This window comes from Rhopilema esculentum, chromosome 12 (genome assembly GCF_057945365.1).
Source record: "Rhopilema esculentum isolate cy_ngs chromosome 12, ASM5794536v1, whole genome shotgun sequence".
In the NCBI taxonomy this organism is placed as follows: domain Eukaryota; kingdom Metazoa; phylum Cnidaria; class Scyphozoa; order Rhizostomeae; family Rhizostomatidae; genus Rhopilema; species Rhopilema esculentum.
Genome location: NC_142826.1, coordinates 1,338,161 through 1,360,531, shown reverse-complemented (window position 1 = coordinate 1,360,531; position 22,371 = coordinate 1,338,161). Strand labels below are relative to the sequence as shown.

Sequence of the window (22,371 nt, the reverse complement as noted above, 5' to 3'; positions counted from 1 at the left end):
TTAGTAAATATTTTCTCCAAAAAGTTGTATTTGTTGTAGATAGATACGGAATATTTTTCCAATAATGTTGAGCGGAGAGATACCTTTGTGATTATCGCATTTACTTACTTCACATCGTTTTTGTATAATGGAAAGAAAAGACACCCAAGATAGAGGTACTAAAATGCTTGGAATTAACGCATTTGGAAACTGCGATAATGTAGAAAAGGTTGAGGTGGTTTGGGCATATCAAAAGGATTGATGGTAGCTGTATTCCCAAGAAAATTCTTTTCATTAAGGCTGGTGATGGCTCCAGAAAACAAGGACATCTGTTGTTGAGATATCGTGATAATTGCCAAAGTGACAAGAAACCTTTTAGTATGAATGTAGATAGATAGGAGGTGTACGCAACACAATACTCATCTTGAAAGAAAACTTTGACCATGGAAGCAAAGGTATATGAACAAGCCCTTGTACAGAGGAAGGAGAAGAGCAGGAAAATAACAAAAACAGCTTTTAATAAATTTGGGGGCGAACGATGATGCATTCATTTTTTTGTGAAAACTGCAACAAGCACTGCTGTTCAAGAATTTGGTTGTTTAGTCTGGACTCATCAGAACTACGACATTATTTAACGCTTATACCATGCTTTTTAAGATTTCTTGGGTTTCTAACTACCCTAGCTTCGTGGGAGTATCATGATCTTCAACAAATTTGAATTTGGTTACTTTTATGTGTGTTGGATCGCCAGAAAGTGTCAAGATTTGGAGCAAAAATAATTTCTAACGGTGATCAGGAGGGGGATATTAAAATTGGTTTAAGTTTTCGATTAATGTTTAGAAAAGTATGATTTTAAAAAGCTAGATCTAATGTTTAGAAAGCAACAGCTAGATATAAGCTTGAAGAAGAATTTTTGTTCTGAATTTTCAGTCATTCTTTTGTTTCAAGATATCAAGATGTCGGAAGCATCAAAGTACAGCTATTAATTTTTGAATAATTAACATTGTAATGGGATTTCCATTCAAGGGCCACCTAGATTGACTCTTAGAAAATTATTTTTAACAATTCTTTATGTTCCTAGTCTCTTTTACCAACCACAGAAACTCTAATCCAGTTGGAAACAGGCGTGTACTAGAGTCTAAGCCTATTCCAAAAATATGCTATTAGCTTCAATCTTTGGCGAGCCTAAACCTTTAACAAAGTTTAATCAGTCTGCAGCTGCTTTGCAAAGTTGCATTTCAGGTTTCCTTTATGTGACGGAAATAAAAATAATTCTCATAGATATACACGCCCTTATGATTTCTAAGGAGGCTGATTTTAGATAAGAGGATAACTTTTCCAGATTTCAAGGGTGGCCTCAGCCCCCCTCTCTAAATAATTCTGCATTTATCTTGCTTTCAAAAGATTACCCTTGTCTTTTAATGGTCCAGATATGATTTGTGTGCAAAGATTTTGATGTAGTGTGCAAGCAAACAAATTCTCTTATCTCTGGCACCTTTTCAAATAACGTCGATTGCTTGTCTATTCCTTTGAAGCTATATTGGTAGATTGATAAATCGTGATAAACCATGGTCTCCTACAGCTGCATTCCTTAAAGAGACACTGTCGTAAGAGAATTTGCTTGCTTAAGCATTGGATATGTAATTTGTACCTATGAAACAACGGGCATGAAAAACCACACCCTTTCTTATAAAATCGCCCCTAGAGCCCCCCCTCCTTGTCAAATCTTTTAGAAATCACCTCTGCATACACGCCATAATTGTGAGTAAGAGTGTGTCTTTGCAAATAACAAACAACAGAACTTAGATGATATCGCTTGTTATTGTATTAAGTGGTTTTGCTCTTCATCTCATTCTGTTACAAACTAAAATATAAAGTGGTATGATTATGATAAACAGGGTGAAATAACCTTTTAACTCGGTTGAAGCCGGGAAAGAACGCTTTTCAGGGGTGTAGAAAGGCTAATGATACATAAAGAGGGCTGGTTTCTCGAAATAGAAGCGAAGTTTATACGATTTCCGTTTTTTTAATTGGTCTAAAAAGTCTCCTTTGATTTCTTCTGATCAGAGACGGAAAGCAAGCATCATTCTTATCCTTTATCGCAAACAGAAAATTTAGCTGATTGAAATAGCAAGTTCCCAGCATGTGTTTCATTTAATATTTATTGCTGCCGAAAATTACAAAAGAAAGAAATAATGAGGATGATGACTTCAATAGAATTTCATAAGCTTCTCAGCATGATGTGTCGGCCTATTTTTTAACTGCATGAACAATCTCATGACAAAAAGGTTTTCAAGAAAGTTCGGCAGCTAGGTAGGGGCACCTTAATCACGGTCACCAGTATCCAGGGACGACAAATACAAGGGAATTAAGCCCCTCCCCAATGATTTTCAAAACTGTGCTAGAATTAATGCAATAGAATCTTGCATTTTGCCTTCTGCTTCTCTAGCCACCAAAAAATGCAGCCCCCCCCCCCAATCCGTAACATGCTGCGTGGTCCCTACCAATCACAACACTAGGAGAGCTTGAAGGTGTCTCAGCTCTATAGGAGAAAAAGTATTGCCAACCACATGATATAGAAAAAGATTGACATCAAATGTTGTCCAACACTTTCTAACCTCACAGTCTGTGAGTTTCTCCCACTAGCAAACAACCTACCCCAGCCTGATTAGGTCAAGGAATAATTTAATTACATAAACTTTAATTGGCTATATGAAAAATGAATAAATATACACAATTCATTACAATGAAATCTCAACGTATCGGCACATACCTACAATTTCTTCATTGAATTCAATGTAAGCATGGAGAGAGATAAAAAGTTGAAATGGGAATCACCGTTTCATTGAAAACTGTTCAAAATATTGTTAGTGAAGATATGTCCTAGAGAGTGATGGCGTAAATTCGTTTAGCAGTTGATAGAATATGTATGTTCTTTATATTGCATGTCATCTAAAAAGAGAAAAGAACCAAGCAATGAGCCTTGGGTAGCACCGGGAACCTAGAAGATAAGGCCTTTCTTCAACATCTGTGTTACGCTTTATTGCCACTGGCAGTGAATTCCACTGTCTTGATCTTTTGTGAATAGAAGTAATAACAAAGCTAATAGCAACGTAAAAACATAAAAAATTTAAAGATACAACGCTAATTGCTCAATGTTCCAGGTTTTCTTTGACAAGTATTGATTTTTTTAGTGAAATACGTATATTTTCTAGATACCTTTTATATCAAACAGTAACTTCGGGAAGTAAGAAAGCTGGACAAAAAGAGCAAAAAATAATTTTATTGTAAGTGTTAATAAACCACCATTTCTCATTTTTCCCTTTTGTGCGACTATCTTTTCGTAAATGTGACATTTTTTAGCAATTGTCGAGAAATTCTTTGTGTTTGTATTATGTTTCCATGCGAGCTGATTAAATCTCAGCGTCACTGTTGATGGACGGTTCCCAAAATGTCATGATACTGGGGGAGTTTCACAAATCAGAAGAAAATCTGAGTATCAAAGTTAATTATGCGAAGTTTTGCTATCGATCCCTCTTAAAATATAAATTTCAACACTGTTTATATACCGATAGGCTGCCGGTTTGCAAAATGAAATGAACAAAGAAAGTACTAAAACATAATTAGTCGAAGCTTAGTTGCAGCTGTAAAGGTCTTACGTTTTAGGAAATTCCCCTGGATTAGCTGCTTCAGGGAACTTAGTTGATGCAAGTTTAAGTTTAAGCAAGATAATAAAATAGAGCTATTTTGAACAAGAAGCAAAGCGTCGACTCATCACATTGCTTAAAATGATTATCAAAGTTTATACCAAATTATAAAATCGGCATCTTTTTGTACTTATTCTCAATATTACCTTTGTATTTAAAATTGAAACTCACATGGCACATCGTAAACAAAAAATATCACATCGTTTGTGAAATATATCAATTTCATGAAAAAGTATTGTCAATTAATGTTTTGAAGGTTGATTGTCATTTAAAAACACCCGACAAATAGTACACTGGGAAGTTCATGCATTTAAAAGATAATTTTTGGCGGGATTTGCATAATGAGCCATGAACCTCTATTTTGCCCCCCAAACGTCGGGCTAACAAGGACACCTTTGACGGGTCGAGTAGTAAACCCTTGATAACCATGACTTTTTAGGGCTACTTGTCAACTTATCTGAGTGCAGAGAAGGATAGATATAAACACTGAGAGTGCAGCACCGTACTACCGTAGTATGATAATAAGTGATCTTGCTGTGATGATAAGTCGATTAAATTGCATATAAAGAATGATTTGACCTGATTCAGAGTGTTATGAATATTGATCATTTGCAGAAGTTGTGTAGACTGTAGAGGTTCATCGAGACCAGCCTTCTGTTTTGGCCTAGAAAGATCTGTCATTTATGTTGAGTCTACTGACCGTTGAAGGTCGCAGTCAAAATTGCTCGCCAGCCAGGTTTAGCCAAAATGGACAAATTTGAAAAGTTAACTAAAATTGGGGAAGGTTCCTACGGACACGTTTTCAAGTGCAGAAATCGTGAAAATGGACAAATAGTCGCCATAAAGAAGTTCACAGAGTCTGAAGATGATCCGTTGATCAGGAAAATAGCGCTGCGCGAAATTAGAATGCTGAAGGTAGGTTTTAGAGTTTACTATCAAGCACTTGTTTTTATGCTTTTTGTGTGCTGTGTTTTACCTTCTAATTATCAATAGACATATGAATGAACTTTCGCTAGCACTTGAGTTTGCTGAGGTTGTTGAAAGTTTAGCATCACCCAGCCCCGTAATTGACAAAATCATTTATTTTTATTCCTTATCACTGCACTCCTGTCGCAGCAAGAGTGTTTTTAGGATATGGATATTGTATTACTGATTTATAGGATACTGTGAGGTCTATCTTTGAAGCATATTGTATCAAAAAATTCATCGAAACTGAAAGAAAATCTTCCTTGGTTTCTTGCAAGAAGCTTGACCAGCCCAATGAACTGAGTGACTACGATTTCCAAAATGATTGCATTCATTATCCTTACCACTTGCCTTCTTTCTCGCATAAATTCTCGAAACAAATATTAAAAACCCTTCTTAAAGATATTAGTGCAGCCTAGGGGCCCAATGATACTAAAGAAAATTGATTTGTCATCTTTTTGGATTTAAAATGTCATAACAAAGAGGCAGGGGCTGATAAAGAATAGAACATCCTGCTGAAACTAAGAGTAAGGTTGAAGCTATTATCACCAAATTTCTAATACTGATAGGTAATATATTCAATTTTAATTTAATCTATGGACATATGAATAATTTCACCTGTAGCTATCACCTAATCACTAATTTAATTCAAAACACTTAAAAACTCCACTTGCTAATTTTATTCTGCTGTAGTTTCTAAAGCATTTTGTTAATAAAATTCTGCCAAAAAGGCTTACAAAGTTAGCATTATGTAAGTTAGTGATTGATAGCTTTGTGAAATCTTTCAACACCAGTCTGGAAATTATTAAAATTTGCTCTCAAGTGTTAAAGAGAATCGATGGATATAAAACTGGCTAACATACGCATCTATTTATGGCAACCAAGCATGACAGAATTCCATGTCGTCACCAGATGTTCTATATAATTTTTTTTTGGATACAGCCGGATGTCAATTCAAATTGAAAAGGAATCAAAGTCATTTTTAGAACACTGGGATTTATGTCTGTGATGCTCTTTAGTAATCTCTCTTTAAATATAGAGCATATTACCCATTTCTAGAATATCCATAGTGTATCATCAGAAAGAGAAAATACGAGTTATTCAAAAATAAAAAAATCTATAGAAGGAATGCCATTAAAATGATCATTTCACAGATAAAGTAAGACTTATAGCTTTTAACTGAAATGGATGTAAAGTGATCATAAGTGTAAAGTGAGTTGTTATGTCATGGCTTTGAGCAAGGGCTGTGGTCCCCATAAAAGTACTTTGAGTAGATATTTAGTTACCATTTTGGTTTTGAGTTACTATTTAGCAAAGTTCCACTTTTAAAGTAAAATACAGTGGAATTCTGTGAAGTATAACAATCAGGGGTGTAAAGAAATGGTTTGAATTAGCAATGCCTGACTTATCAGGGACCGTACATGATTTAGCTTTAATCGGGTAGGAAAATCCAAAGGGAATTTAAAATAAGTCCTAATAAGTTAAAAGGCTAAGTTGTCTGGGATACAACTTTGATGTATTCAACTGAAACTTTTAGCCTTCTAAAAAAGTTTTGTCCAGGGTTACTGAGAGCAACGCCAGGTCCCAGGACAACAAATGCATGTAGGCCCCTTGCCTGACAATGAATATAGATTCCAGATTATGATAATTAATATAGATTCCATAATTAGGGGCCCCAGTCTTGGCTACCTCCCCTCTGTCCGCAGTCCTGGTTTTGCTACATTACTCCTCTAACTGGCGTGTCATTTATCAGAATTAGAATTAGAATTAGAATTATCTTAATGAGGTGCAACAAAAAAATTTTCATAAAGAATCAGTAAACAGCCGCATATGTACTTGCTACATCTGTAAAGCCAGTAATAAGATGGCATGAAATTCAGTTAGAAAGATAACAGTAAGAAAGACAATCATATTTTTTGGGACGATCCGAATCACAGAAATATTTATTCTCATTTAAATTGCAGCATGTTAAGTGATTAAAAGGAAATCATTTTGTGTGACAGTAGGTTACCATATGTTGCTTCAACAGCTTGTTGTCAACACAAAAGGCTTTCAATTGAAAATATTGCTTACAATCAATCATAGCGCAAAAAATCAAGCTATTAAATTACAGAATAACAACATCTCTGTGAAGGTCAGTAAGGAGAGGACTTTCTTAGATTTCCAAGTTCCTTTGTAGTTTGTCCAAGTCAAGGCAAGTAAGGCCCCTGTCTAATCACTATCACATAAATTTTTAAATATAAGTTGTAGATATGATATGTTAGCATAGCATGTAATACTTTCTGTATCTTGGGTTTCTTGTTTGGGTTGGTTAGTTGATGGAATTTCTGTCAATTTATTCAAGCAATATAGTTAAAGTAGTTAAGGTTTTGCCTGTGGGAAAAGGAAAATTAACTAAGAAAAGTTTGGCCAGATTAAAAAATCCCAAGTGCCTATCTTTTCTGTTAATGATACCTTTTATGCTCTGAAAAATTTCCTTTGGAAAGAAACGAAAATAAGCATGGTTCAGTGTGGTACTTAAGTTTCCTTTATTTTCATTGCAACTGTGACTACCATACTTCCTTTGCTCTTGGTCTTCCTTCATCCTTATTGGAAAATTTGATTATGGCACTAGATAAAGAGTTATTGTAATGCTCTTTATGCTCATTTAAGTTCATACCAAAATAAGACCTCTAGCGCTGAACAATTTTCATTTTACGGCATGTTTTACGGCTCTTTTACTGTTTCTTTTTTGGAGCTGTACCTTAAAGTAATGAAAGATATTGAAAGGATTTTTGCTTCTGTTAGTAAAACATTAGAAGGGAAAGAGCAGATTGATGCAGTAAGATAGTTAACTCTATACATGAAGGCGGCACCCTCTATTCATCCAAATTCAAAACTCTTTTGTCTAGGGCTGCAGACTGTCCGGAATTTGAAAAGTCTAAAAAAGGGGGAAAATAGATTACCCCTGGGTAATTTTTCTCGCATTTCTGTTCATGTCAAGAGTAGAAACAAATAAATGAAACAAAGTTCGTTTTATGGCACGTGTCAAAGGCTCTTCTTCTGTTTCTTTCTGTGAGCTGTTCCATGAAATTATGTAATGTATTGAAATAATTTTATGTTAATGCATAGCTCTTGATTATGATGTTCTTTATTGAATAATGAATAGTATTTACTCGCCCTACTCAATATCACCATTCAAAAACCAGCATATTGTAGGGGATTAATGATATATACTCCTAAGCACCTGCCATTATTGATTTTGTTGATATGGCAACAAAGAAATATTTACAGCTTTATGGTATTTTCTTATGCATACTTGTAAATGATTAATTTTGTAAAAAATATTTTCATATCAAGTTCGAAAGACATTATCGGCATTAGTGAAGAGTTCCAGGTCATAAGGTCTTAATTATTTATGTCTCCACGGTTTGGATCGGTTTATGTGCTGAAGGATTGGTAGACTGCACAAAAAGTCCATATCTGTTTCGTTAGTTCAGTCCCACACTCAATGTTGTCTAAATCAAAAACTTCTTTAACCAGTGCGGCACTAACACTACTCTCCCTAAAAGCAATACCTTCTTTTACTCCTCTTCAGAGCAAAGCTTTTCCCCCTCTTTTTTCGCCAATCACTACAAGAAGTTAAAGCATGTTTCATGGTCGAGATAAGTTGCTTAGTGATCTTACAGGTGTAAAAAGATTGGTATCGTAGGAAATCTACTTAAAAGTGCTTAGATCGTATATAAAGTTTACCGGAAAGCGCTTAGAAATTGTAGAAAACATTTCGCTGTCAGGAGAAACAGCTGTAGAAGTTTGGCAAATCTTGTGAAACAGTAACACAACGTATTTTCATCGCTGTTGCCCCAAGAGAAAGAACGGTAAATACCCCAAAAGAAACGCAAAACTTCCCTTCTTTTGATATCACCTCTGCAGTTGTACTAGACATAAACATTCCTATAATTCCTTAATTTGAAGCGTATTTTGACGTATTTCTGAAGTATTTGTTGAAGCCTAGCTTTGCAAAAACATACTGTAAGGGATTCTACCTTGGCGCCAACGAAATTAACGCAAAACAGGTACCAGCTGCTCCAGGATAAATTCGCAAGAAATTTGTCTGACCCACAGCTTACATGTTCCCACAACTTTTGGCTTCACAATTATATAACAATTTTTCCAATTTTCCTATTCAGGTCTCTTCTTCTCGAGTTTGATAAGCCAAGAACTACAGCCTTATGTCTAACCAGTGCTCAGTTAATTTATATTAAACCGATCAGCGAAAAGAAGCTGCTTACGGACCTCCTAATACAACGAGCTACTTTTTATATTCATTACACAAAGTCATGTTCTGTATCTTCTGAAAAAACTTAATCAGGGTTCATGCTTCTGAATAATAGGACAGAAGTCTTATAACTGAAGCAAGCAAAGTAGAGCATAACTTCATTTTTGCGGTATATTGTGAATATTATAATATTGTGAATCAAGTCGATGCCATGACAGAAAATCCAAAATTCCCATAAGTTTAATCAAATAGTTAAAAGCAATATTTCTAGCTGATATCTAGCAGCATTGCTTCTTCACAGTAAACATTTGTATTTTACACAGCCACAATTCTTCTTGCAGCAACTCAAGCATCCAAATCTAGTCAATCTATTGGAAGTTTTTAGAAGAAAAAGAAAACTGCACCTCGTCTTCGAATACTGTGATCACACTGTCCTGAATGAACTAGAGGCTCGCCCCAACGGGTAAGTACAAAAAGACTTTTCAAATATAAAACTCATTCAAATTCGTTAGGCTCTGGGGAGAATGTTGGGGCTTTTCTAGTACAATTTTTATCAAGAAATCGAACTAATTGCTTCCATTTTCTTTTTCCGATCTCTAATTATGTCTAGTGGTGAAGAGAAGATGAATGTCAGCCTAGAATCAATTTCTTCTGTTCTATTGTGAGCTTTTTTGTCGTTTCAAAGATCTTCAAAACTCTTCAGAATACTTTAGCTTTTGTGGATTGCGCTGTGTTTAGTTTGACTTCAGAAAATATAAAAATAATATTTTTCTGCTTTGGTAAGAATGTGTCTTCAGAAGACTGTGTGTGTCCTCAGAGCCCGTCGACCTTAAGATTCCATTTGTCCTACTTCTTTCTTGTCCCATCACTTTCTTGTCACACACCGACTCTTTTCTCGCTCAGATATAATCTGATTTTGTAGTTTTGGTCGCACGGTTAGTCAGCTGTTAATAAGGTTTCATTCGTTAAATGATGAGAAAATAATCACAGTGCCCTTTGCGTGACATTTTATCTACTCGAGAAGAAGCAAACATGATCATGTTGACGTCATGATGTGTTTGTTTACAATTATTAAACTGAATCAATTATTGTTAGGGCACTTCAAATATGCTGTTACTCCCCGCTATGCTGTAAAAACATATTCATTGAAAAATTCTGTAGGTGTGGCTTGCTACAGTGTTACCAAGCAACTGAAGTCACACTCTGTGAATATACCACAAAACGCTTAGCCTTTGTTGTTGATTGTATTCTGGTGCTTTGAATAGCTCAGCCTAAATTATTGAGATGAATGCAGCTTAATGTGGCATTTGTAGCCAGCGAACTGTTGAATTGGCAGGTTTTAAGCTGACACTTGTCAGGGCTCGTCGATAATTGTATACACAGCCACTCTAAGATTATCTGAGACAGTGTGAAAGATTGCAGTATACACTCCATAGCCTGTGTTCCCTTCTTTCATATTAGGGGTCTGGAGCACATGCCAACACTCCCAAAAACAAATTAGAAACAAGCTGAGGCTAGGGTACTGTGAAATGTTCGAAAGATGCCAATAATGTTCAAGTTCAGCTAATTAAAAAAATATTACAACTGACTTCAAACTATAAGAAATGTTTTTGACTATTTCTTGTATAAATCTTTTAAAAAGCTATACCTGCATTATGCATGTTCGACGTGTCTGAAATTTGAAATCCTAACTTTCTAATAATTTACGAAGAAATTTAAAATGAACCCCGCCTCAAGCCCAGCCAACCTGAATCTCAGTTTACTGGCCTGAAAAACTGTATCTCAGAAGTTAATTTCTCCCATCTTCAGTTTCTGAAAGATGTTGGACAATGTTTCGAAAATCATTTTGTCTGAACCGTATATTTAAATTTTTTTGACATTAACTGAGAAGCGTAAGTTTGCTTTTGCTTACGATAAAATTTATGACTTTCTCACGCATTTGTTTTGTATTTCAGAAACAAAACAAATAGTAATTAAAACACATAAAACAAATAGGGTAATTTTTAAAGGGTTGGATTGGAAAAAGATGGATCACCATGCGATATAGTGTAATTTGAGGGCTAGATAAGTAAAAGGACATTCTCTGATCCGAGACAATATTGTATACAATGGTATCTGATAATTTTGAACCCTCTACCCTCTTTGTTTATGATGGGGAAATTAGTTGTGTTGACAGGCTTTCTGCCGTTTTGCGAAATTTCTGTTATTACAGCACCTCGAATGTTCCAGGGTAAAACCCAAACTGTTTTTGTCTCATCGCAGTGTAGCGATAAAGACCAGAATCGTAATGATTTGCTTAGACATTATCCACGGTAATCAAGAAAGAATTTTTGACTTTTCGATGTTGCTGAGAATGAAAAGCCCGAGCTAAGCCGACAGTTATCAGTTTGAGCCCTGTTGAATACATATACGCAATCAGAGCTCAAAGGCCGTTGAGAAGAAAGCAAATTGTTAAAGTCGCTAGCCAGGCAGAAAAATCTTAGCTGAAATCTTAGATTATTCCACGGATCGGCTCCGTCTCTTAAAATCATGTTCAGACATGTTAGTTATCCTGCTCAAGATCAAAATAATCACATTACACATTTTTAAACTTCAATGCAAATAAAACTCAGTTCAGTGTTCAGGTCAAAATAAGAAGCAACCAATGTTATGTCTCTAACAGATTTAACCCCAGTCATTTTCAGGCGGTCGATTTGTCATTGAAAGAAATCTATATAAGGTTCACAAAGCCATATTGGTTTTGCCTTGAAAACTATGCTTGCCAGTTTTCACCAATGTGCTAGCACTATGAAGAATGGTACCTTTGTAGGAGGTATCAGACCCTTTTCCAAATTCCTAAAAGAGTTATAAGTAAACTAAAAATAGAATTTTTGGCAACTGAGCTTTTGTAAATGGCGTAAAGTTGGGGTTAAAATCTACCAGTCTATTCAAATGACTATTTTTGCTGCTAAATTACCCTTCAATGTTTATATATTTCAGCATATCACCCATTGTATTTTATTTATGAATTAATTTTTCTAGGTTGGAAGATAAAGCTATCAAGGAAATTCTCTATCAGATTTTGAAAGCTGTAAAATATTGCCACGAGCATAATGTAAGTGTTTGACAATGTTAAAAATCTCAGGATCTGTATTGATCTCAGTTTATGTTCATTGGAGAAGAGATCGTCTTTTTGAACCAAAATCGTTGTCTTTAAATTGGTTTGGTCGAATGACATCTACAGAGTTAAGCGAACTTATTTCATACACTTACCTCTCCCGTACCCGGCGAGCGCCGTAAAAAGCAGTATTTATTTCCGTCGTGCAATTTAGTAAGATGCCTTCTCTTATCAGCAACTAGTACCCAAATATTTCAAGCCCCATCTAGAATACTATTTTTCTTGAAGTTTTGAGAAAGATGCCATTATGAGAAAGACTAATTTATTCATTCAATTAGTGTCTTTGTAGAAAATAAGCTATACCAAATAGTCTCTGAATTGTATTTTGTATAAAGCGCACCAAGAGCGGAATACAGACTAGTGAAGGGGTTTGGGGGGGAGGGGGGGGGTTGTGGATGCTTAATGTCAAAAGGTCAAAAGCAATATTATTTTTGATTGTTTTTTTTATCACAGTGGCTGAAGACTCCTGAAACCTCTACCCCCCCCCCCCCCGCCCTGCTTCCACGGCCCTTGAGTTTGCTTGGAGACGCGTTTTATTTAGGTTAGATAGCAAAGCGTTTTATCAATCTCCCTCCTCTAATAAGCTAGCTTTCTAATAGGTCTCTGACAGTGTACAGAATTAATAACAAAGTTAGCAAATATGCAAAAACTTGCATCGTATGCATATAAGTATTATTCATCTTAAGCGTATTTCAAATGTTTTTTACGTTTCCCTTGTCAATTGGCCCTTATACAATTATCTTTCGTGTTTTTCAGTGTATTCATCGCGATGTCAAACCAGAAAATATTCTAGTAACCAAAGAAGGGATAATTAAGTTATGTGACTTTGGTTTTGCCCGACATCTCGGTAAGTGTGCTTGTCTCTCTGTTATCAATGACCTGTCCTTGTTTTGTGCACTCCTGGTAAATGAATCCCATTTTACTTCGTCAGATAAGCACTATCGTTACTGTTTCACTGCATTTTGCTAATCCAATTTCCAATCTGTTGTTGCCCATTGACGTCATCATTCCAATATGTCTGGTCTTAATTAACATTCCGACACCAGCCCCGAAAATTGTTGTCATTATCTGAATCTAACACATGATTTTGGTTTGCCACTGTTAATTTTGGTTGTCCGATCCTTCTGCCAGAATTGTTTCACTCGCTACATTAAAGAAAAAAATGCTTGGTATTGGAAATTGTCCTTAAAAATCTGCAAAGAGACCAACTAACTTCTTTTGGAAAAAAGATAAAACTCTTTTATCTTTTGTCATGAAATGAATTACTGAATTAAGAATTAAACCTTTTCCTAGCATGGAAAATTACATTTAGGACCCTAAAGCCTTAAATAAATAACGTTTAAATTACGAAAATATAAGAGAAAACGAGTGCTGAAAATGGGTGATACGCGCTACGAAACCGGAATACTCATTGTTGACATCTGTTTATTGTAAAAGATGAATGCATAATGTCCGGAGCAATAGCACTGCAAGAAGTTGGTGGTCTCCAGTTTCCACCCTTGCAGTTCACCAGTTTCCCACCCCGTTCGCTTATGCTCTTGACTGCAAATTGAAGCTAGACAAAATTAGAGCTGAAGAGCTAATGAGCAGGAGATGGTGAAAGGTTCTCCAGCAGAAATCTTTAGCCTATAAACAGCACCTTCTGTCAGATATTGTTTCGGATTTGGCTTAGAGACTCTGAGGTGCCACAGACTGGAATGGTTTTCCAGCTGAGTGTAAACAGGCATCTTCCCTCAGCAACTTTAAGACTAACTTACTCACCTGTAAATAGGTGTTGGCCATTTGGTCTTTTTATCGTGGATGTTTTTAATCTATGGTATTTTAATTTGTTATAATTTGTGTATACTTTGGTTATAATTAGTCGAGAGCCCTTTCAAAATAAGCTTTGCTGAAGGTCTACCCTCCTTAAACATATACGAAATGAAATGAAAAGTGACGTCGCTGCTATTCCTTTCCAGTACCCGGTGAAGCATTCACAGACTATGTCGCCACGAGATGGTACAGGGCACCAGAGTTGCTAGTCGGTGATTTACAGTATGGAACCCCTGTTGATGTTTGGTCCATAGGGTGCGTTTTTGCTGAACTCATAAGTGGACAAGCATTGTGGCCTGGACGATCGGACGTCGACCAGTTGTATCTTATAAAAAAGAATTTAGGTATGTCCAAACTCGGAAAATACTTCGACAAACACAAACATACATCATAAAGATTTCAAATGTTAACTGTCCAAGAGTATATACAATGAGTTTAATTTGAAAAACCAATCTGTTCTAAATGTTATATATATCCGAGAGTTATTTTAGAGACACAGATCTCTTTTTTCTGACAATGATATGCGTAGCACTTTGCAGTTTCTACGTCATTTTTATGTTAAATAATATCATTTAGGGGACATTTTGATGCTCTGTACGAAATCTCTAATAAAAAAAGCCCAATAACACTTCAGGCTTATCAGAGACGCACTTTTATCAAGGCAACCTTTAATAAGGGGAGAAGAGTAAAAACATTTGCTTTACCTTTAGAGTTCAGCGGATATCTGAGTATGTTATCTCAGTAAAGATACTTTCACAGTTACCGGTATACATATGGCATTCGTAGATGCCATGAAAGGAATTCCCACTTCCAGGAGAATGGAACGATTGACATAGTACGGTCTATATAAATCAAGCTACCGTGAATTAGAATAGCCAAGCCAATGGTTTACCCCTAGCTTGCAAAATGGTAATACAAGAACAGAAGTTAATAAAGTTAATAGTAAGGGGGGGGGGGGCTCGATAGCTACACTGGCTCTTTAAAATTATTTTTAGACTGACAGTTCAAGCACTCAAAAATCCGTCTTGTTTCGAGTGACACCCAAAAATCCGTCTTTTTCTTGCATCATGATGTTGCACTGAATCAAGGAATAATATTAAAAGATAAATATTTGGGCGGTGTTCGCTTGATGTAACGAACAGAATATCTGGTTTTCTTTTCACTTTTTAAGTTCATTTATTCAAACAGTTTGCTTTTTCAAATTTCTCTAACTGATTTTGTTTATTTTATTCGTCATGCTGGCACCCATCTATGAATATATTTGTCATCTGCAATGGAATTTCGACCTTCACAGTGCTAATCTATTGAATAAGTCAAAATTTTTGGCATATAGTTATATCAGACATAAGACTCATGAAAAATTGATTTCTTAATGAATGAAAAAGAGAGCAGCTTCATTTGTGTCATAAGATTTTAATTTCAATGTGGCAGACTGCAATACAAGAATTTCACCGAACTAGAGGTCAATTCATTATTAAAATTCTAAGGGAAAGCCAGTTACAAGTCTGCAAATTTTCATTACTTTCCATAGCTAAGATTTAGCCAAGACCAAAGCATAACTATAACAGGGTTTAGAATACTCTTAAGGGTGTTTTGATGTTGCATCTAGTTCACACTCAATAGAATTAGCCCGTTAATTACCGACGCTGCATTTTCGAGAATATTTCTTCGATTATGTTCGTTTGTTATCTGGTCAGATTAGCTACAATCACCCGCAAATGTACAGTTAACAGTTTGAAAAACGATCCGAGTTTCTTCGAGGTTACACCAAATTTCCAGGTTTTGTGATCTATTGTGTAGTTTTTAACAAGTAAAATGCACCAGTTTATTATTATATTGCCACGATAGTACTACAGGTTTTAAACTTTATACTGTTCTCAGCGTGTAAGTCTACCAAAAATCAGTTTCTAAGTTATCAATAAATAGTATTGGGCAATGCAAATAATAGTTTTTTTTGATCAAGTTCCTAACCCATCTCCTCCGATATTCTAGGCTGCCAAAGTGCTCTTAGAACAAATTATTTGAAAAATTGCAAAATTGGGTGATCAAAGTTTCAGACAATGAAATTTTCACTTTTAAAGTGTGTTTAAAACCTTCATCGAAGTCTTTATTCTTTACGTTTTCCATATTTTTTTGCCGTTTCTTATTTAGAAAGCTTTTTCTTGTTTTGTTCTCTCTGATTGCAGCCAAAATAAACTGCTTTCCATCAAGGTAATTCATTATTTTCTTTCAGGTGAACTCATTCCGCGACACATCCAAATATTTAGTAACAACCAGTTCTTTTATGGAATTCCAGTTCCTGAACCCGATCGAATGGTAAGCTTGATTCTAAACTCCTTGATCTTGGACTCTTCCTTTTGGCATTAAGACATTTCCAGCCGTAGAGTTTCCCTATCGCTACTTGCCTTTTCAATCTAGCTTTTTGTAAGTTCATTCAGTAAAATTGGCTGATATGTTAAAATCTTTTCACCATAATTTTGTTTTCGCTGTTTTTACGTACTTACGAACGTAAATTCAAAATGCTTCCTGTATCATGTATGACAGAATTCTAACCGTGATTGCCTGAAAAGGCGTTATTCTGTAGTAAAATAGATGTAGTCCTGTCTACATTTAAGAGTTCAAAATGAACGAATTTGTTTGATGGATTTTTGGAAAGTGGGAATTTTGTTCCAGGATTTTTCCTTCTCAAATATCTATGATCATATGATATGGTGCTTGAAAGCTTTTTATCTACCATACTGACGAATGGATGTTGTTATAAACATCCTTTTTTATATCAACAAAACTTTAATATATATTCATAACTGAAATAACTTTTACATCCCCGCGTGTTTTTATCTCTCTACTCACTACTCCAATCTATTATGATTTATGCTGACGTGCTGAGTTGTAATTCGCTGCGCACGCCGCTACGCAGTACCATATGACGCAAACCTTACTTTACAACGGATGTCAAAGTTTGAAAAAAACTGTGAAAGACGGCAAGAGCGATCATATTTACAGATTTACACAATTAGTACAAAATCGCAAACACGAGTAAACCTTTTGCTAATCTAATAAACCAGAATTAAAAAAAAATTATGCAAGCTTACTTTGATTTCTCTCTTTTTATATTAAAATGTCAGTTGTCAAACATACGATTTTTATGGCCTTCCTGATCTGTGATTTTTTGGGAAATTTAACGAAAAATCTCTTTCGTTTTATAGTTTAGTATCGTTGTAAGATGCAATGCAGAGTATCGTAACTAAATTTTTTATTCAAGGAACCACTGGAATCAAAATTTCGTGGAACTTCTTCAGAAGCCCTCAGTTTTATGAAGGTAAACATCTTTTAGTTTAATTTGGCGCTTTATTGTCTCACGTGGCTCAGATCTCGTGATCATCTCATTTGTTAAGGTGGTCATTGCAGTAATAACAATTATTGTTAAGGTATCTAACTTGATTGAAATGCATTTCACAGTTGCAGAAAACGATGCAGACGAGGTAGACCAACAAATTGCCGGTGTGATTAGTGTTTTTCAATGAAGTTTTCTAAATTTCGACATTTGTGAAATTAAATCTTCACAAATTCCAGTTCTTTAAAGTCTAGACATTCTCCACTGTTTCCTACACGTACAGGCTGCCTGTTTCATTTTTTAACACTGCAATCAATAGCTGTGTTGCTTCGCCGCCATGATTTTGGTAGTCTCATTGAAGTCTTCTTTTTGCAAAACAATAAAATTTTAGCTAAGAATTGCGGAATCTTGTTTTCGCGCTGTTTTGTTCTACAGCAATATAACGAAATGGCTGTTTATGTGTGCGTTAGAAGCCAAGAGTTTCGCGAAAAATCATACTTTTGCCAGACATCTTCTTCCGGGTAAAAGAATCTGAATCATTTCTCGTTTAGATGATGCATTTTCTCTCAGTTCTCATCATGTTATTGACAATAACCAGGTTTAAATGTTTCCCGCCAGCGTTTTCGATAAACAGCCACTGCCATCTTAAGTGACCGCGATATGCCTAGAAATCCCGTCGCTATCCTTCTTTAGTGCGAATAAATTCTCATCATAACTATGGAAAATCGACATAATACGGTCTGCATAGAATTAAAGTGGTTTTGGCTGCCGGTTAAAATGCAAAGGTGTTTGTATCCTGCAACATTGATGGTTTGCCGTATCTATAACTGCAAAATACAACTGTGCTGTTGTATATTAGAGTAATTTTTCTTTTCCAGGGCTGCCTTGTTATGGAGCCAAGTAGCAGACTATCATGTGCTCAGTTGCTAGATCACCCGTACCTTGAAACATTCAAAAAAACATTCGAACCAGAATTGCAGGTCAGTTTCTTTATCAGTTGCAGAGAATTCTTTTTAAATTAAAAGCCATGCAGTTGTTTATTAAAGTTACACAGACTTATTGAGTTGATCCAGTAATTATTATAATACTTCTGTAAATTAACGCCCTTGAGCTCTTGACTTAAAAAATTTTCTTACTGTAAAGGAAATTTAATAATTTATTTGGTACGCAGAAGCATAGATTGCATAAGAAAGCCGACCTTTGTTTTTTGTTCCTGGCCATCATCTTTAAATTCCATGCCCTGACGCGTTGAAACCAGGGTTGGTTATTTAGAAGGCCCATTTCTTAGAGCTAATTGGTATTGCAAGATATTATCGTTAGAATATATTATCGCAGCTACATCAGTAGAATTACAATCTGCAATAGTGTGAGGTTGACTCCCTGACATGACGAAACAAAACTTTCACTTTTGCTAACGCTCTGTAATTCCAGGCAAAGGAATCACGAGGTGTGGTCAGATCAAGAGGAACGATCAGGACACTGCTAGAAAAGCATAGCTTCTCAGTGTCCTAAAAACAATTTTCGGCTGCTAGGTTGAAGCAAATACATAGTTGAATCTTTGTTTAGTTCAAAAAGGTTTTTTCTCACTTAAGAGTTACAAATTTGTTTTAGCCTGTTATCCTTCGGTCAATTCTGTTTACCACAGCACAAAACTTTTATTTCTTGTTTTGTCGCTATTTTGATGTCTGCTCCACTCTAATTCTTAGCTGGTACAATTTATTGAGGCAAAGAAAGCAAATCTGCTTGTATACCAGTGATCGATTCTGTAGACAGATCTTTGTGATATTTAAGAATCAAGGCACGTCAGACGCGTGTCAAGTAATTGTCAAAGGCAGGAAGAAAATTAACTACAAATGGTTCAAGTGGGAAATTCCTTTGTGATGTGATGACCAAATATTTATTTGTTTGGATTTTAGGCAATCATCGCCAAAGCAGATAAACAAAAACAGAAGAGGGGCCGGGTAAGTTGAAAAGAACTAACGTCTTACCAGTTAACTTTCACCTTCACGTGATTAATCATAATTTGTTAAGGCGATGGTATAACCTAGAATACGCCGTGTTAGTTTCTTGTATTTTGCACATCTCTTCAAACGATTTGTATATAAGGCCTTATCAAGGCTAACACTACTATTCTGACATTGGCATAATTCCTTGGGCATGACCTTATTATACTAATGATATACCTTTTGTTTATAAAGATTTAATGTTTACTACAAATGTTGATAAAAATATCTGCGTTTACGAAAACAATCATACGAGAGGAGCATACATATGAGCACTGGGTCCTTTGCCTTGTAAGACTGCACTAGATGAATGTTGCTACTGTGCGTAAACAGCATCTTGTTAATCTTATGAAATAAAGACAATTTTTCTCGACGAAAAGTATATGTACACCACTACTGATAGTAGACAAGACCTGATTTAATCAAGCCCGAATACAAGCAGATATATTAGTCATTGATATTGCCGTGATTTATATCATGAAAAACTGATACACAAGGGGAAGAAAATTGGGTCTTTGAAGATTAACACTTGCTTGAAAATCATGCCAGTACTGTCTTGTTTAAATTTGTCAGCTTGTATAGAGCTGAATTCCGCATTTGATTGTCTGTCAACATGACACATTTTCTCCTTTTATTAGACGAGAGAAACAAGACTCACTCGAGGAATGCCATCTGAAGAGAGTGTCACAACACTGCCACATTTAGGCCCAGATTCAATGATGTCTCCTGCAGGTAAGATCGTTTTTTTAAGTAAATTAGAAAGCTAGCATGTAACACCATCAAGAATTTGCAGCCTCCTGTCCGTTATTTTAGTGAATTTACTCATACACATTGGTCTACTCTTGGATTTTCTTATGTTCTTGGTATCAAGGTAGAGAATTAACATGTTGGAAACTAAGCAAAGTGTTTCATCCATAAACGACAGATGAAGATCTAGCTTGCATTTCAGATAATACAAGCTTACTAGAGATGCACAGTGAAACTTCCTCAAAATGGAAACTTACGTTGCAGTCCGTTGTTGAAAGAATTCCGATGAAGCGAGTTGTCCGTTGTTAAAAGGCGTCCGTTGTTGACAGGCGTCCGTTGTTGACAGGCGTCCGTTGTAGCGAGGTGTCCATTGCAGAGAGGTGTCCGTTGTAGCGAGGTGTCCATTGCAGAGAGATGTCCGTTGTTGAAAAGCATCCGTTGTTGAAAGGCGTCCGTTGTAGCGAGGTGTCCAATGCAGAAAAATGTCCGTTGTAGCGGGGTGTCCATTGCAAAGAGGTGTCCATTGTTGAGAGGCGTCTGTTGTTAGAGAGTTATTTGGGACAAAATTATTTAAATGCTGTTTGGTATAAGGAAATATAAGGGTATGTCCGATATAGAAGTTTCGTTATGATGGAACTTTCTTATTAACTTGTTTATGGGTAGTATAAAAATAAGAAATTATGCTATTACTTTCAGATCACAAGAATACGAAGAAGGAAAAGCAGATAAGGCACTTTGATGGACATTTTCCTTCAATTCAGCGATGAATTTGAGGCCGCAGAAGTCAAAGAACAAATACCAGGGTTTTCTAGCATCTTGAACACTGTTTATTATGATATTCAGAGTACTTAAAAACTATGAATTTTTTGTGGTGAAGCGAATCATGAATGTTTGCTTGTTATGGGCCAGTGTTATAGTGTTTCTGATAAAATGTCCATATATGCAGATTCTATGGCCCTAAGCAGCTGGTACAGCATACCCAATCGATATGAATGTTTTTATGAAACTTTCCCACATACGCTACTGTACCTGAAAATCATATATAAATTTGTCACAAAGCCCGTATACCTGCCAAAAGAAATCAGGTTTTTGATCTTTGAGTTGGCATTGAGATACTTTGCTGTTTTTGAGGCAGTCATCATTATGATGCCACTGTCACTTTCTTTCGCACAATTCTACTTTCAAAATACGAACTTTATTGACAACCTGTCTCCCTGTATTTGCTCTCGAACATCAATTTAAATTACCTAATGCATCTAAATTCAACAGCTTTTAGTTCTAATTTTTGTACAGTTTATCAATTACTGCAGTTTTTGCATATGCTTAAAGATATATTTTCGTTGAAATTTTTGAGTATTAAAGATTCTTTTAATTCTCTGGAGTTTAATGCAGATTTAACGAAAATCTGTCAGGGTATCACTTTTAGTGAGATATCATTGTTGAGGTATTCCCCATTTCTTGTTCGATACACGGTTGCTTTCAGATTTTATGCTTTATTTATCTTTCTTTTCTTGTGTGTAAAAGAAATTAAGAAGCTAGAACACGATTGAGCTAGTAAAGAACCTTATTGTAAATTTTGTCATATCAAATGAAAGAAGATCGATTCTATTTACAACAGCTCAAAATGTGATTACTTAAGCCTTTTCATTTTCATCGTTTTGGTATGTTAACAGTTTGGACTTTATATATTTCCTCTTTTCCCTTTATATTGGAAGCTAATATCGATATTTCATAGATTATGTACCGCGCTCTGGTTAGTCTTGATTGCCGCTGAATTCGATATAGCATTGTAAAAGTCAACGTAATAACATATGCCCTCTAATGCTTGATCTTACCTTCCTACCATGTATTTAACTGATATCCTTTTCCCCACGTGTCTGTTGATATTACCTTCGTACTGAAACGATGTTGTATATAGAATTCTGACAAGCATTTAAGTTTTAGAATTATTGTTTGGAGAAAAAAGTCTGTCAGTACACAAGAAAGCTGTTGTGTTTGCTTGAGACATGACTTCCATAATGCAATGTATAAAATATTTCTGTTTGTGCAGTGATGCAGGGACCATGGTAAACTGTGACAAGTCCTAACGGTCCCCTACTTTTCAATAAGATACATTCATAGTAATTGACAACCACCCACTTGCTATCCCGTCAGTCAGGTAACTTCAGTAGTCTTCCTGCATCCAACTTTTTGGCCTGTGGTCCAGACCCAGCACAGGCTATCAACTTTAAACTAGACAGGCAATGTAGCTAGAATCACAACCCAGAGGTTGGAAAGGAAAACAAGAAACACAATGTTTCCCCTGCGAGAACAGCCTTATCTGTCATGCAGACCTAAAACATCGAGCAAAACAAGTGATTCTGTCATCGGGCAGAGCAAAGAACTAGAACGGTGAAATGTTTCAAATA

At 35.7% G+C, this 22,371-nt stretch overlaps 1 protein-coding gene across 1 annotated transcript; it reads left to right on the top strand.

Moving 5' to 3' along the window:
- The first annotated feature begins 4,127 nt into the window (after positions 1-4,127).
- LOC135681366 (cyclin-dependent kinase-like 4) lies at positions 4,128-21,309 on the top strand. The gene is made up of 11 exons (XM_065195814.2): positions 4,128-4,601; positions 9,252-9,373; positions 11,932-12,004; positions 12,824-12,914; positions 14,026-14,223; positions 16,113-16,195; positions 17,142-17,198; positions 18,092-18,193; positions 19,130-19,174; positions 19,855-19,948; positions 20,660-21,309. Exons 1-11 carry the CDS (start codon positions 4,434-4,436, stop codon positions 20,728-20,730), a joined length of 1,104 nt encoding a protein of 367 aa, XP_065051886.1. The 5' UTR covers positions 4,128-4,433; the 3' UTR covers positions 20,731-21,309.
- The last annotated feature ends 1,062 nt before the right edge of the window (positions 21,310-22,371 follow it).